General features: G+C 38.4%; 1 protein-coding gene across 3 annotated transcripts in view; it reads left to right on the top strand.

Annotated features, from left to right (window-relative positions):
- RPAP2 (RNA polymerase II associated protein 2) overlaps positions 1–16,851 on the top strand; it is a 71,345-nt gene that overhangs the window by 7,427 nt on the left and 47,067 nt on the right. For all 3 annotated transcript variants that reach the window (XM_054036904.1, XM_054036903.1, XM_054036902.1), the window contains exons 5-10: positions 726–791; positions 5,291–5,379; positions 9,236–9,271; positions 10,257–11,199; positions 13,201–13,295; positions 15,518–15,598. In XM_054036904.1, the coding sequence (XP_053892879.1) occupies positions 726–791; positions 5,291–5,379; positions 9,236–9,271; positions 10,257–11,199; positions 13,201–13,295; positions 15,518–15,598 (1,310 nt within the window). The remainder of the gene's footprint in view (positions 1–725; positions 792–5,290; positions 5,380–9,235; positions 9,272–10,256; positions 11,200–13,200; positions 13,296–15,517; positions 15,599–16,851) is intronic.

Below are 16,851 nucleotides of genomic sequence, written 5' to 3'. Positions count from 1 at the left end.
TATTTCCATGGGATAAAAGCACTATTTAGCATAAGATTTTCTAGGTCAAATGTTAAAGGATATTGCTAATTTCATAGATTGGGACACTGCATCTAATCATTAGCTCCAACTCATGCTTTATAACATACAAGAAAGTCTATTTTGTGGGGGTTTTGGGGGATGCAATTTCTGTTACATGTTTGAAATACTTCAATTAAATAGTGATGACAGATGACCAGATTGTGTCATCCAGTACCTTCATACAGAGTGGAGGATGCTCTGTGTGTGGTTGCACATGATGCGGAGTGTCAAATACCTTTAGCACTATTGTCCCCCTTTCTAACACTCAGCAAAGAGCTCTCTACTGGGTCGGGTTTATGTGTTAGAAGGGAGGAAATCTCTTACATGGTCCTTCCCCTGGCCCCGCAGAGATTTACTTGGGCTACTATTTTATCTGCTCCGTGGAGCCATCTCTGTGGTAGTCAGAGGGCATAACTTGTAGGACAGCTTCATAGGAGCCTCACCAATGTGGAATTAGAGTGGGGGACTCACAGCTAGCACAGAGGCCTCCTGCAGCTCTCCATACAACAGTTACACATGAGTAATGTTACTTTTGCAGGTAGTCCCATTGGCTTATATATTCCAGTCACCTAATTTGTAACTGTAATTTTTAACATGTGGTTTAAAACAAAAGATTGATCTGAAGTTATTATCCTGGTCTCATTGGTAAGTGTATTCCTTTTTAGGTGCCCAAACAGAAGTACAGAGTTTCAACAAAAACAAACAAAGTTTATGATATTACAGAAAGAAAGGTAAGGTTTCAAGTCTTCCTTTAACGTATCTAATTTTGTCTCCTACATTTATTTTTGCAACGGCTTTCATACCAAACCTTGTTCAATCACCAATATACATTTTGTTGTTAGCAAAATGGGTTTTACAAACCTGTAGAGTATAAAATAGATAACCACTCTGTCTCTCGATGCTACCTACCTTTTAAAGGAAAATGCTATATTGTGCTTATATTTAAAAGGAACACAGTGCAGACAGTTGCAGTCCAACAGAAAGATCTTATTTGCATGTAAATTCAAATCTGACAATACTGATATATTGCAGATACATTTGTGAGCAGGTGGCTTTCGCAGCCTCCTCCAAATCAAAGATTATATAGTTTTCATAGGGTCAAAGTTCATCCCCATCATACAGTTGGATTTTTATTGACAAAGAAACTAACAACAGCATAGCACAAATTCCATCCTAAGCCCACCAACAGCTTGACTACTCCTAGTGTTCTTTTTTGATTACTCTGCAACTTAGACCTTATTTCTAGGCAACTGCTCCCTTATATTAGGTACAGAGTTCATAATCTGTTTGCAGTAGTGAATCAAAGGCATCCCTTGGCATCCCAGCAGGATCTATGCAGAATAGCACTGCCAGCCTATCATATGATCCAAGATTTTTCTCTCTCTTCTCTCCATACATAATGTCCATACTGGGTCAGAGCAGTGATCCGTCTAGCCCTGTATCCTGTCTTCTGACAGTGGCCAGTGCCAGATGCATCAGAGGGAATGAATAGAACAGGGCAATTTCAAATGATCCATCCCCTGTCCACTCCAAGCTTCTGGCAGTTGGAGGTTTAAGGACACTTGGAGCATGGGGTTGTGTCCCTGGTCATCTTGGCTAATAGCCATTGACAGTCTTATTCTCCATGAACTTATCTAATGCTTTTTTTTGGAAGCTATTTATAATTTTGGCCTTCGCTGTATCCCATGGCAATGAGTTCCTCAGATTGACTGCATTGGATGAAGAAATTCTTCCTTTTTTTTTGTTTTAAACCTGCTGCCCATTAATTTCATTGGGTGACTCCTGGTTCTTGTGTTATATGAAGGGGTAAATAACACTTCCTTATTCACTTTCTCCACACTATTCATAATTTTATAGACCTCTGTCATATCCCCCCTTAGTTGTTTCTTTTTCTCAGATGGACAGTCCCAGTCTTTTAAGCACTCCTTGCATATCCCTAATCATTTTTGTTGCTCTTCTCTGTACCTTTTCCACTTCTAATATATCTTTTTTTGAGATGGGGTGACCAGAACTGCATGCAGTATTCAAGGTGTGGGCATACGCTCGATATATATAGTAGCATTATGATATTTTCTGTTTTATTGTCTATTCCTTTCCTAATTGTTCCTAACACTCTGTTAGCTTTTTTGACTGCTGCTTCACATTGAGTGGATGATTTCAGAGAACTATCCACGATGATTCCAAGCTCTTTCCTGAGTAGTAACTGCTTATTTAAACCCTGTAATTTTGTATGTATAGTTGGGATTATGCTTTCCAATATGCATTATTTTGCACTTATCAACATATAGTTCATCTTCCATTTTGATGTCCAGTCACCCAGTTTAGTGAGATTCCCTTTGTAACTCTTTGTAGTCTGCTTTGGACTTAACTATCTTGAGTATTTTTGTATCATCTGAAATTTAGCCACCTCACTGTTCACCCTTTTTTCCAGATCATTTATGAATCTGGTGAGCTGCATCTTACAGGTGTGGTCAGATGTTTGGCTGCGTGTGTGTGTTCTTTCTGCGTGCTGTGCTGTCCCTGGCCAGATAGCCCGTATAGAAGGCTCCAATTTAAATTGCCCAATAGATCCACAGACTCAGGTCATAGCAAAGACACTTGGTCAGGTTTATTGTTACTGAAGCACGGTCCTAATGTCCTGGATCAATGGTTACAGGTACACTAACACATGTATGCCTGTTGCAATGGACTAGCTGAGTTAATGGCGGGACTTTCCATTATCCCCTAGGCCAGCCAAAGACACTTCCTCTGAGATAAATTTTTATACACAGATACAAATAAGTTATGTATTACCCCTGACGGATTTGGGTGCCACCTATTACCGTATACATGTTGCTTCGATCAAAACATCTCTATCCATCATGCTATCATCCTGACCTTATCTTTAGGATGTGTTCCTGTTATCTTTGGGGAATGTGTTTGGTATCGAGGTGTTCTGGTACTAGGGTTGCCAGGTGTACAGTTTTCGACTGGAACACCTGCCAGCTCCCAGAATACCAAAATAGTATGGCAATAAAGTCATGCTGAAATGATATAAAGCAGCAAGATCATAGGGCAAAAGACACAGGGCAATATTTATCATTTTGTGTTCAAAGTGCATATGATAGAAAAAGGTTTCTTCCTTGCGTACTACAAAGTTATCAGGGGCGGCAAGTTATATGGGCCTGTAGTGTCCAGGCTATAGCAATATTCAGGATACGGGGGCCTGATTCCACATGCTGTACCTGCCCCAAATGCCGGCTCTGAAGCTCCCATTGGCTGGGAACTGCGGCCAATGGGAGCTGTGGGTGCAGTGCCTACGGACGGGGCAGTGCGCAGAGCCACCTAGCCATGCCTCCTCGTAGGAGCTGGAGGGAGGATATGCCGCTGTTTCTAGGAGCTGCTTGAGATAAGCACCGCCCGGAGCCTGCACCCCTGACCCCTCCCGCACCTGCCCCAGCCCTGATTTCCCCCCCCCCCCGAACCTCAGTCCCAGCTTGGAGCACCCTCCTACACCCTGCAGCCCTCATCCCCAGCCCCACCCTGCAGCCCACACCCCCAGCTGGAGCCCTCACCCCCTCCCGCAACCCAATCTCCTGAGCCAGTCCAGTGAAAATGAGTGAGTGAGGGTGGGGAGAGTGAGCGACGGGCGGGGGGGGGGTGGAATGAGCAGGGGGCAGGACCTCAGAGGAGGGGTGGGGCAAGGGTGTTCGCTTTTGTGTGAGTAAAAAGTTGGCAACCCTATTTGGTACCATCTTTCTGGAATGTTTGCTTATATATTTTTATGCCTAGCACTACTTAGGAATGTGTGTTTTTTGCAATATCAGCCATGTTCTTGCCAGATTCTGTGAGCAGGGGCTGCCTCTTGCTCACAACTTAACTTTGCTTTATATTAGCAAGTTTTAACCATTACTTTAGCTCAGGCCTTTGATACGAGGGCTTATATTTCAGGCCCTCTTCCTACTACAACAGGAAGCACTAACCATCTTGTAGAATAAGGTCCATTCACTGCTTAAACTGTTCTTCCATCTACCTTTTAAAATCTTTAGTATTTTATTTAATTCCTCAATCTTATACCTTTATGGGGATGGGGAAGTGTTGTGGTGCAGAGTAAAATAAAGTGGCAGGAATTGCAGGTATAATCTTATATTCTGCATTCTTTGAACTTCATGTTTTGAGATACGGAGCAGAGGATGCAGCAAAGAGTCCTGTGGCACCTTATAGACTAACAGACATATAGGAGCATGAGCTTTCATGGGTGAATACCCACATCTTCGGATGCATGTAGTGGAAATTTCCAGGGGCAGGTATAAATATGCAAGCAAGAGTGAGTAAGGCTAGAGATAACAAGGTTAGTTCAATCGGGGGAGGATGAGGCCCTCTTCTAGCAGTTGAGGTGTGAACACCAAGGGAGGAGAAACTGCTTTTGTAGTTGGCTAGCCATTCACAGTCTTTGTTTAATCCTGAGCTGATGGTGTCAAATTTGCAGATGAACTGAAGCTCAGCAGTTTCTCTTTGAAGTCTGGTCCTGAAGTTTTTTTTTGCTGCAGGATGGTTACCTTTAAATCTGCTATTGTGTGTCCAGGGAGGTTTGAAGTGTTCTTATGCTCCTATACGTCTGTTAGTCTATAAGGTGCCAAAGGACTCTTTGCTGCTTTTACAGATCCAGACTAACACAGCTACCCCTTTGGAGCAGAGGATGAGATCCACAAATCCAGCATTTGTTCTTCCCAGAGTTGTGAATTGTCAGTTCTCTTTTAGATTGCATGCCTTTTACTTCTATAAAGAGTGCTCAATTTAGCCTAACATCGATGGCCAATTGTTCGTTCAAAGTTCAACACTGGCCAGATTACAAATAAAAAAGCCACTTTTGCATGTGAATTGTACTGCCTGTCTGTAAACTGTGCAGTACGCTCTTTGAGGCAAGGATCATGCTTTCCTCTATGTTTTGTGGAGGTCTGACTTCTCTGTTTGTGTATTGCCAAGGACAATGTTGGTGCTTAATATGTAATAAAAGTGCAAGGAGAAGGCCTATAAAGTTGCAAGGGCTTCAGTGGGGGAGCATGTTTTTGTTTTGAGGTTTTTTGCATGATGGATAATTTTGTAAGATACTTGTTTTAGTTTGGTAGAAGCCCTTACTGGTGATAGGCTCTTTAAAAATGTGAATTCTGCTATCTACGTTCTTAATAATGTAAATGAAGATTGTCCATTTAAACCAAAATAAAGATGCTTTAATATCATATTTTTCCAGTGTTTTTGCAGCAATTTTTGTTACAGAGCATCTAAATATTTTGAAGCTCAGATTCCCAAAAGTCCAGTGTGGATGCGAGAAGAAGAAAGGTAATTTGATCACTTGTTCTTTTTGTTTGTTTATTCTATGTGAGTTCAGGTACAGTACAACTAGGTGTGAGACAATAATAAATGGTTATACTGAAACTGAAGAAAATCTAAAACTATAAAAGGCTAATGAGGTGTGTGTTATAAAAGTTGTATATATAATCAAGATAGTAATTTTACCATATTGATGTGATTGGCAATATAAATGCCAGTTAACAAAATTGTTCAGGGTCTGATCTGGAGAGGTCCTGAGAAACTATTATTCCTATTAACTTCAAAAAAGTCCTTCTTAAGATTGGAATAGGCATTTTTATAAAATATACTAAGGATAGGATTAATTCATTTTATCCTATTACAAGAGTTTTTCTCATCTCAACATAGCACTGATACTGGATTTGAAGTCAGACGTTAAAAATGTGCATCAGAAAACAGAATATAGGACTACAACAAAAAGCAGTACTATATCTTAGGTAAAATCCTAGTTTCACATTCTTTTAAGCAGCAGATATGAGGAAAAAGGCAACATGCATTTTGGAAGGGTGTAATTTTGTCATTTCTCTTGGTAAATTGTCTGCCTGGGTAAGTAGGGAAATAAGTACTTGAAATTAACCAACAAAACCACTGGATGTCACCATTTCACAGTACAAATACCTGCCTGGAGAAAGGTCATATAAGTTTATCTAACTTGCTTCAAAAATATTCTCTAAGATAGTGGTTTCCAGAATCTCCTGTATTTAGCTCTAGTTCTAAATGGGGAAAAAAGCTAAAACTAAATTTTGAGACTGACAGGGTTTGCTAAGAATTGCCTAGACTGCAAGCTCCTCAGGACTGGGGCTGTCTCTCATTACTAGCACTGTGTTGATGTTATATAAAAATAATAATTAGATGTAAACACTATCTCTGAAATCCTTTCAAGAGCAAAGAATAAAGTTATCTCATTGAAAATCTGCAAATGGAGAATTTTGCGTGATACTGCAATACAAATAATCAATAGTATTTTGACATGTTTTATTGTCATCTTGAGAATTCAGACTTAAAACATTGAGATGAATGGAACAGTTCATATCCATCAGAGCTATTGTTTCAGGCTGTCTGTGGATTGAGGACAGCACTGCATTGATTTTCACTTGGTTCATGTTTAGAAGGTTTCCTTGCAGCCTTGCATAGGAGCTAGAAACAATTTTAAAAATAAATATCCAAAGCAGTGGTTGTCAACCAGGGGTTTGTGTACCCCTGGGGGTATGCAGAAGTCTTCCAGGGGGTACATTAACTCATCTAGACATTTACCTATTTTTACAACAGGCTACATAAAAAGCACTAGTGAAGTTAGTACAAATTAAAATTTCATACAGACAATGACTTGTTTATATGCTCTATATACTATACACTGAAATGTAAGTGCAATATTTATATTCCAGTTGATTTATTTTATAGTTATATGGTAAAAATGAGAAAGTAAACAATTTTTCAGTAATAGAATGCTGTGACACTTTTGTATTTTTATGTCTGATTTTGTAAGCAAGTAGTTTTTAAGTGAGGTGAAACTTGGGGGTACACAAGACAAATGAGACTAACTTCTGAAAGGGGTACAGTAGTCTGGAAAGATTGAAAGCCACTCTTGTAGGGCACCGTTGGTGCTGCAAACAAATAAAAAAGCAAGCTAATTTTAAGTCCCAGTAGACATTTTTTGGGGGGGGGAGGAGATCCATCAAACACTTCTTAAATGGGCAGGTATTGTCAGGGTGTTTTTCTAAAAGCAATATTAAATTTTCCTTTTGGTTTATAACAAAAATGTATTTCTAAATATACTGGTAAACTTTAATTTAAATCAGCAGTGGGTTAGAATTAGGACTGTCGATTAATCGCAGTTAACTCACGCGATTAACTCAAAAAAATTAATAGCGATTAAAAAAATTAATCGCAATTAATTGCACTGTTAAACCAACTGAAATTTATGAAATATTTTGGATGTTTTTCTACATTTTCACGTATATCTGTTTCAATTACAACACAGAATACAAAGTGTACAGTGCTCACTTTATATTATTTTTATTATAAATATTTGCACTGTAAAAATAATAAAAGAAATAGTATTTTTTCAATTAATCTCATACAAGTACTGTAGTGCAGTCTCTTTATCGTGAAAGTGAAACTTAAAAATGTAGGGTTTTTTGTTACATAACTGCACTCAAAAACAAAGCAATGTAAAACTTTAGAGCCTACAAGTCCACTCAGTCCTACTTCTTGTTCAGCCGGTCGCTAAGAGAAATAGGTTTGTTTACATTTATGGGAGATAATGCTGCCCACTTCTTAATTACAATGTCACCTGAAAGTGAGAATAGGTATTCACATGGCACTGTTGTAGCTGGCATCACAAAATGTTTATGTGCCAGATGCGCTAAAGATTCATATGCCTCTTCATGCATTGGCCATAGTTCCAGAGGACGTGCTTCCATGCTGATGACGCGTGTTAAAAAAATAATTAATTAATTAAATTTGTGACTGAACTCCTTGGGGGAGAATTGTGTGTCTCCTGCTCTGTTTTACCCGCATTCTGCCATATATTCATGTTATAGCAGTCTCGGATGATGACCCAGCATATGTTGTTCATTTTAAGAACACTTTCACAGCAAATTTGACAAAATGCAAAGAAAGTACCCATATGAAATTGCTAAAGATAGCTACAGCACCTGACCTAAGATTTAAGAATCTGAAGTGCCTTCAAAAATCTGAGAGGGACACGGTATGGAGCATGGTTTCAGAAGTCTTAAAAGAGCAACACTCTGATGCGGAAACTACAGAACCCAAACCACCAAAAAAGAAAATCAACCTTCTGCTAGTGGCATCTCACTCATGATGATGAAAGTGAACATGCATTGGTCTACACTGCTTTGGATGGTTATCAAGCCGAACTCGTCATTGGCATGGACGCATGTCCCCTGGAATGGTGGTTGAAGCATGAAGAGTCATATGAATCTTTAGTGCATCCAGTGTGTAAATATCTTGCGACACTAGCTACAACAGTGCCATGCAAATGCCTGTTCTCACTTTCAGGTGACATGGCAATTAAGAAGCAAGCAGCATTATCTTCTGCAAATGTAGGAAAACATGTTTGTCTGGACGATAGGCTGAACCAGAAGTAGGACTGAGTGGACTTGTAGGCTCTAAAGTTTTACATTGTTTTATTTTTGAATGCAGGGCTTTTTTGTACATAATTCTACTTTTGTAAGTTCAACTTTCATGATAGAGATTGCACTACAGTACTTCTATTAGGTGAATTGAAAAATACTATTTCTTTTGTTTTTTACGGTGCAAATATTTGGAATCAAAAATAAAGTGAGCACTGTACACTTTGTATTCTGTGTTGTAATCGAAATCTATATATTTGAAAACGTAGAAAATGTCCAAAAATATTTAGATGGTAATCTATTATTGTTTAATAGTGCAATTAATTTTTTTTAATCGCTTGACAGCCCTAGTTAGAATACAAGATGGTTTAAAAATGAGGGTTTTTTTGGGGGGGGTGTATCATAAAGACTTCCCCTAATCATGATTGTGGAAATCCTATTCAAAATTGCTAATGGTAGGTTCCTGCAAACACTTACATGAGTCAAGTTGCTTGTGTGTGTATGTAGCCCTCTTTGAGTTCTATGGGACTATTCAGAAGAATAAAGTTAGTTACCCGCTTAAATGTTTGCAGGGATCAGCCCTAATGCTGTATATAAAAGCTCCAGTTGTTCATTTTTCAGTATCAGTTGTTGGGAAACTGTTCCAAAAAGATGTTTCAAAAACATCTGTTACTGTGTCACCTTTGAAATTCCTTTTTATTAAATCCTTAATCTTTTTTTCTTTTTGGCAGACCACCAGATATAGAACTGCTGAAGGAGGGGCAAAGGTACAGCTGAATCAATGATTCTTACATTTAACGTACAGTATTCACAGTTGGAAAGAGAAGCCTTTGATTTCCTGTTTTGCTGCAATATATAATGTACCATTATTGCAGACCACACAAAGAATATTTGCCTTGTTTAGCTTTTTCCTTTGTGATGCTAAAAAGAGTATTTGATCTGTATGATTTAGTGTACAGCTGCTCGTAGCCTGTATCTCTTAATTGAAGCTGTTGAAACCTGACACAAACGCAATGTTTGTACTCTGCATATTTTGTACCATTGATCCTTTATAAACTAAATGGTACCAATTATATGTGTTGAAAGCTTCTGTGAGTCTTAATATAAAACATTTATATCTGAAATATATAAATCCTACCACTCTTTGTTTGCTTCCACCTCTTTGTTAGTTCTGTAAATTGTGATTTTTTTTTTTTTTTTGCATGTTTTCCTCTACAGCATTTGGCCATTAGGGGGCAAACTCGCATATTCCTGCAAAAACAAGTAATCTGCTATCCCCTTGTTCTTAATCAGCATACTGTATTTCATTCATATAATGGAAAAATGTGGCTTAAAATGCCTGTATTCACTCTAGAATTTTAAGGTGCTAAAATTTGGCAGCATAAGTCTGACCTTGTGCTCTTTTTTCTTCTAAATGTTGTCAAAGCAAATATATTTTGTTTTTTTCTTTTCCTCCCTACCCCTCATTTGCAACATAAGATGTCTGCTGTATAGTATCTGCAGTAGTCATCTTGATTACTAAACACTAAAACTCTTTACATTTGAAATTTTTTTCTTAGAAAACAAATCTTATTTACATCCCTTATGTACATCCCTAATTCTTAATGTTAAATAAAATAATACACCTTTGCTAGAACAAAATTATTTGTTCATTCTTAAAATATATGCTATTCAAAATCATCTAGTTTGCAAATGCTATTATAACTGAAGTCTGTCCTGTGTTTTAATGATAGTCTATTTCTTCTGTAACAGTGGCCAGTCTGGGGAAGAAGTAAAACTACATGATGAAGTCATTAAAGTCTCAGATATTGAAAATCCTAAGACATCAGCAAGTCAGTGTGACTCTGCTTCCCATGGCACATACAGTGACAGCAGCAGTGATACTGAACAAGAATTTGTTTCCTCTATTCTACCAGAAAATCGATCAAATGCAACCAGTCTGGTGCGACCATTGCACAAAAAAAGTATACTCAAAAAGAAGCCTGGTCAAAATATAAACTCCACGCATAGAGATGGAGACCATAGAGTGATAAATGTCACCGAACAATTAAGTGAGTGCAAATTAGATATCCAGGAAAAAAAGAGTTCTTGTTCTGTTAGTGGCATTTCTTCAGACATTATTATATCGGAAAACTTAAAAAATGCAGAAAACTATGAAAGTAGGTGTAACGGTTCACAAGTAGTTTTGCTAGGTGTGAGCAAAGAGGGGGCAGAACAACTCAAAAAAATACTTGCTAAATCAAAGCAGCATATCAAACCTGAAATGAGTGCACCAGTTGATTCCCTTACTGCTACACGTAATGTGTTAGATGTGCTTAAGCAGACTTTTATTGAATGGAGAACTGAAGAAACTTACAAGTTTCTCTGTGGATCCAGCTATGCTTCTGTACACTTACCGGAACACACATCAGCTGTCAACTGTGAGAAAGAAGAACTTGATGAGGATGACTTAGAAACAGCAGATGACCTTAATGACGCTGCTGCTGCTACAAGGGAATCTAAAAACAGTTTGAACCAGTCTTTGCCTTTTGGGGGCACAGGTGCAACAGTTAAACCTTTGCCTAGCTATGAAAAACTAAAAGAAGAAACAGAACTATTAGGACTAAGAGTAAAGGAATTCTATAAAGGAAAATGCCTCTTGACTGAAGAAGCAACAACACAGGTGGAAGGAGCGGAGCATCCTAGCAGTGTTAAAGTAAGTATCCTGAAAAACTGGACTGTTTAGTTCTGTATGTTTATACAGTGCTTAAGTCAATGGGGCACTGACCTATATGGCCTCTAGGTGTTACCACAATATAAACGTTGATAATAATCTCATAGTAAAATTTCAGTATTGTCACCTTCTGTATGTCACTCTGAAGCTAGAATGTCTGAGTCCATGTGATTAGAGCGACAAGATGGGTGAGGTAATATCTTTTATTGGACCAACTTCTGTTGGTGAGAGAGACAAGCGTTTGCCAAACAGAGCTCTTCTTCAGGTCTGGGAAAGGTACTCCAAGTGTCACAATTAATTCCAAGGTGGAACAGATTGTTTGGCATAAGTAGTTAGCACATATTCTAAAGGATCATTCAAGATAGAGTGGCCCATTAAAACCTCTGCAGTCATAGGACAAAAACCAGGGGTTAGTGTGTTACAGATTGTTGTAATAAGCCGTAAATCCAGTGTCTCTGTTGAATCCATGTTTTTTAGTGTCTAGCAGAGTTATGAATTTCTCTAGAATTCATAGCTAGATTCTATGAATCCCAGGCTCATCAGTGTGAAGCAATGGAAACAGTTACAAGCATGGCTGACAGCTCTTTTTCTCTAGAATGTCACCAGTTTCAGTCATCACTAGGATCTGCAGTCTGTTCCCATATGTACTGGTAAATGGAGGCACATGACTTTACAACTTACATCTATGCGACAGAACGGGCTTTCAGCTAGTAATAACAATAATTAAGGATGGTCAGCTCCTGAGCAGTTACCTAGATTTTGGCCAGCTAAAATAATGAATTCTCATGTTCATTTTCAACAGCTTCTTGTTACGTTACAGAATGCCATGGACTAATCAGCTATTTAAGTGTGCTTTAACTTGGTATAAAGCACAGAAAGGAAGCACTGCTAAACTGAACTAATGTAAGAATGTTAAAGGTTAAATTAATTCTATCTGGCCATTGTGCAGATGCATAGAGGGAAGAAAGAGTGGAATGAGTCTTTTCCTCCACTCTACCTCTGTGGCCTCTGCACGAGGGCCAAACACAACCAACATCCCTGCTCTCAGAGTACTGGAGCAACTGCTTCCCTCTACATCTCCCTTGGAATCGCAGAGACTTCCCAGCCTTTTAGATTTCAAATATTGCAAGGAACCATATAGCTTTGGGAACTTTTTCACTTTCTAGGCATTAAGTCATCATGTCACAGAGCTTTGCATCTCTTCCTGTCTGTCTTCTGGTAGGAGGATTTATAGACACAAAGAGATGTAAAACTGTATGAGGTTTCACCTCTTCCAAGTCGAGTAGGCCAGCTCTGAACATCCAGTTCCTTTTGTCTCAATCATATGGAGACAGTACTCTGGCTGACTAGACTAGGTTACACATTTTGTGTTGGTGTATGTAGTTCTGGGTTTCTTTAAGTTTTAGGAAGTTTTCAATATGAGAAGGAGTAATTTTGCAAAAGCTTATTTTTATTAAATAAAGTAACTGTAGTGTGCTTAAAATGAAAGAAGACGTTATCTGGGATCAGTTAGGGTAGGTCTACACTTACCTCCGGGTCCGGCGGTAAGCAATCGATCTTCTGGGATCGATCCCGGAAGTGCTCGTCGTCGAAAAATAGATTAGTAATATAGGTAGGCCTGGCTTGACTTGGGAATCTCAACAAGTAAGCAAATTGTAATTAAGGCCCGATTTAACAGTTCAGTCCTTCAGGAGCTCATACAATTCCTAACCACTCCTGTCCAACTACAATTTCCACTACCCTGAAGCCAGATCATTATTTCTAAAATCTAGCCTTTAGGTTTTGAATATTCTTTCCTTTCATGTATGTAAACACTTATGGCACTTGTGCCATTTTTTTCTGCTCAGAAACAGTAAAATTTAACAATGGGGAAAACAATCAATAATTGGCCACAATATTGCTTTGTTTTATTGACTTTAAAAAATTGACTTGAAAATTCAGATGTCTACCATGTGTTCATTATATTTTTGTATTTTAATGTAGGATGACCAACAGGGTGATCCCATCCTCCCGCTTGTAGATTCTCATGCCCAAATGCAGATTCGAAAGCAGATTGTACTTGAAAAATTGAGAAAAGTGTAAGTATCCCTTCTTTCTCTTTGAGTACTTATGACTAAATTAAGTCTCCAGCCCAAATTAGCTCAGAATGTGGCTGCCCGCTCATTAATCAGTGCCACATATATTGAGCACGTTACACAAGTGCTCTGCGATGTCCATTTACTGCCTATTAAATTCCACCCAGAAATTAAAATATAAGATAAAACCATAAATTCTTTAATGAGCTGGGATTTAGTTGCTTGAGGTATTGTCTCTTTATGTGTGATACAACTGTGGTTGTTAGTGGATGTGCTCAATCTGACAACCTCCTGGGTCATAAAGGAAGGGCCTGCTGGCAGGGCATCTTACAAAAGGAACTTGCCCCTTTCTTAGGTGTGTCAGAGCCCATGTTTGGTAAGCTTCTGCTCATGTTGTAAAGCTCATTATCCTCCCTCTGCGTGGGGGGAGAGGGGTTGTCACAGGCTTGTGGGAGTTGTTGGTGTTTTAACTGTGGAATACATTCCACTGCAATTCATGTATTTTGTGGATTTTAATGTTTGCTATTGTAAATATGCATGGAGCTTAAATAAGGGATAAGTGCTTTTAAGAAGTCAAAATGATCTTATTGTCTAGATGGAAAACTAACTAACTTCTTTTCCTTGTTTAAAAGAGTTTTCTGATAGACTTAAAAATATGAAGTATTGCTAATAACGTTAACACACTAACTTTAAAAGCTGAACTGGAATATTTGCTCGAAATTATAATGAAACTGGGGCAGGAAAAGTATTGTTATGTCTTGTTTGGTATCAAGTATATTGTCACTAAACAGATATGGCCACATCTACACAGAAGAAAGCATAGTTTTGAAAACCGGTAAATAGTTCCAGCAAAGTTCTCACTGAATCGGTTTCTTATATACATGGCTAATTTGATGAGGCTTATGTGATTTTTTTTTTTTTCCATGCTTTGTCCCTGCCTCCATTGGCTGTAGGCAGCCAAACTACATTAAAGCCTGTCTAAACTGAATTTTAAGTTTCTAAACATTATTCCCTTTTTATCATAGATAGGGCCTTTGTGCACTAAAGAAAAAAGCATATTGCAGTTCAAGGTCCTATATACATGGCACTAAAAATGGCTAAACCAGCAAGGTTTAAAACCATATAAAAATGTCTCCTGCTAACCCACTTTGCCTAAGCAGTGCAGACAAGAAACAACAGTTTAAGGACCATGAATAAGAACTTAGTCTAAAACAGTATTATTTTTAAATGGCTATGGCTTGTCTGTGTTGCCCAGGCTACCTTGGCATGAGCCCCTTTTTTTTTTTTTAAAGTTCCATTAGCATTTCTTATCAGAACTGCATTGTAACAAAATTGATGATTTTTAATCAGAGATCCTAAGAAAACTTCCCCGTATTTCTGCCAGAGTGAATGTCATCACAGCTACCAAGAGCATGGTTTGAAATAGTTTTATTATATTCCACATTCCCTCATTAATTTATCACATCTGTCACTTATGCTGAACCTTCTCATACTTCTAGCAAAGGGTGAATTTAATTTGTACTGTCTTTGTGCTCTGTATGTGTGACATGGGCTCTCAGCTACTAATATACCTATATAATATTAGGTATATTCTCTGCACCTAGCTGCTAATTCAGTTGTGTAATTTTCTCTGACTACTTTTTTTGAACCCAAATAAAATTTTGAGAGTAGGAACATTATTCACTTAACAACTAAATCAATTAAACAGCTATGAGCTGGGTGCAAACTTTTAAGGGGGGTACAAATGCCATTTCTCTCTTAAGTAGATATGTCCTAGGTGTGTTATATCCTCCACTTGGAGACTTAATTAAGAAAATTAAATTATTTCACTACCAAAGAAATCTAAATATTGCAAATTTGAAATAGTTTTGACACTTAAAATTCTAGTCTTCCATATTGTAAACCTAATTGCTTTTGTAAGAATGCCTTGGCATAACTGACATTGGAAGCTGATTAATAACATAACTTGCTAAGCAGCAAGTATATCAAAAGTCATATCCTATTATGCTCTTCTCCAATAGCTACTGTAAAATGCAGTGACATTGCAGCAATGCCTTCTCTAATAAATGAATCTGAAGTGTAAGCTATATGCCAGATTTAAAGCTCAAAGAAGTCAATACAAGTCTTTCTAGTGATTTCAGTGAGCTTTGGATAAGGCCCTATTTGAGGAGCAAATGGTTGTGTATAGAAAGAAAGAAAATAACCTAATATCCTTTTGCTTCCAGATTGCCTGCAGTTTTGGGCCCTCTTCAGATTACACTAGGTGATGTTTACATGGAACTGAAAAATCTTGTCAAAACTTTCAGGTAAGTGTTGGTCTTTTCAGGGATTTTTCCTGATTGAGTAAATAACATCTAATGTAGACATACATGAATTAGGATCAAAGGAACCCCAGTGAAGGTTTGCCCTGCTTCAGTAGTAGGTCAGTGTAGGTAACATCATGTTCCCTGTGGACTAACAAGGGAGCCCCATTTTTTGCTCCACTGACTGTGCTCGGGTCACTATGAGTATTTTATATATTTTTAAGAAGTAGGCCAGTGGTCTCAGGAGGATGCTGATGAGTCCTTTAAAGATACTACTGCCCTGTCATCTCCTATTAAGCATGGGCATTTGAGATCTGTCACTTCCTCAGTGCACCCTGCAGCTGGGCTAAATGGGGCTATGGGGTGTGATTAATGATGGTTGCTGCCAACTCCCTGAGCAGTGAGGAAAGTCAAGCTTAGCCCACTCTACTCCTGATTGCAAGGGGAAGGATAGAGAACAACTAAGAACCGTGTTAGTTCCCTACCACCGGGAGCCAGTGAGCTTTAATCTCTCCCTATGGCCTCAGTGAACCTAGATCCCAGGAGCACTGAGGAAGGTGGCAGCACAGACCTAGAGGGTGGTGGTAACTTTTCTAAACACCTACCCACTCTGCGGGTCAGCAGCCAGTTTCTCTTCACTGACACAACACAGACTCAATACAGGCTCCATGCCCTTGAGCCCCAGCAAGAAGAGGGAGTGATAGTAATTGCTAATTATGAGTGGCCAAGCCATGTTTCAGGACATTGACTTTAGGTGTTAATGTTTTTGCTCTTGGCCGTTCAGTGCAACCCAAGAATTTTTAAAAACTCTTTTCTTGTGGCATTTATATTTTAATGAGTAGAATGTCAGTTCCACTTGAACCCTTAATTTTGGCTAACATCTTCAAGGACCAGGTTAGACTAAAGAGCTGGGACTTGTAAAGACAGAAAACATTTTTTTATGGTGATAGAGGTGGTACGCATGAATTTTTTAAAATTTAATTTCTATAATTTCTATAATTGCTGTTTTTTAAAATAAATCCTGATTAACTCCACACTTTCTCCTAGCAACTATGCCAAAAATTTGTAAAGGGTTAGGGAAGAGCTTCTTTCATATATGCTAGAGTTGCAGGGGTATACCCCACATCCACGAATGACCTGGGTTTACAGAAATGTAGGATTTTTTAGTCAGTCTGTAATGCTAAATTCATAATAGTCCCCTCAGCCTGACTGAGTTCTCTGGATTGCTGAAACTAGCATGGATTTTGGTGTACTCC

The sequence above is a fragment of the Malaclemys terrapin genome, chromosome 8 (assembly GCF_027887155.1).
Source record: "Malaclemys terrapin pileata isolate rMalTer1 chromosome 8, rMalTer1.hap1, whole genome shotgun sequence".
Lineage (NCBI taxonomy): Eukaryota > Metazoa > Chordata > Testudines > Emydidae > Malaclemys > Malaclemys terrapin.
The sequence above is the reverse complement of the archived record's forward strand: the minus strand, read 5'-3'. Positions and strand labels throughout refer to the sequence as shown.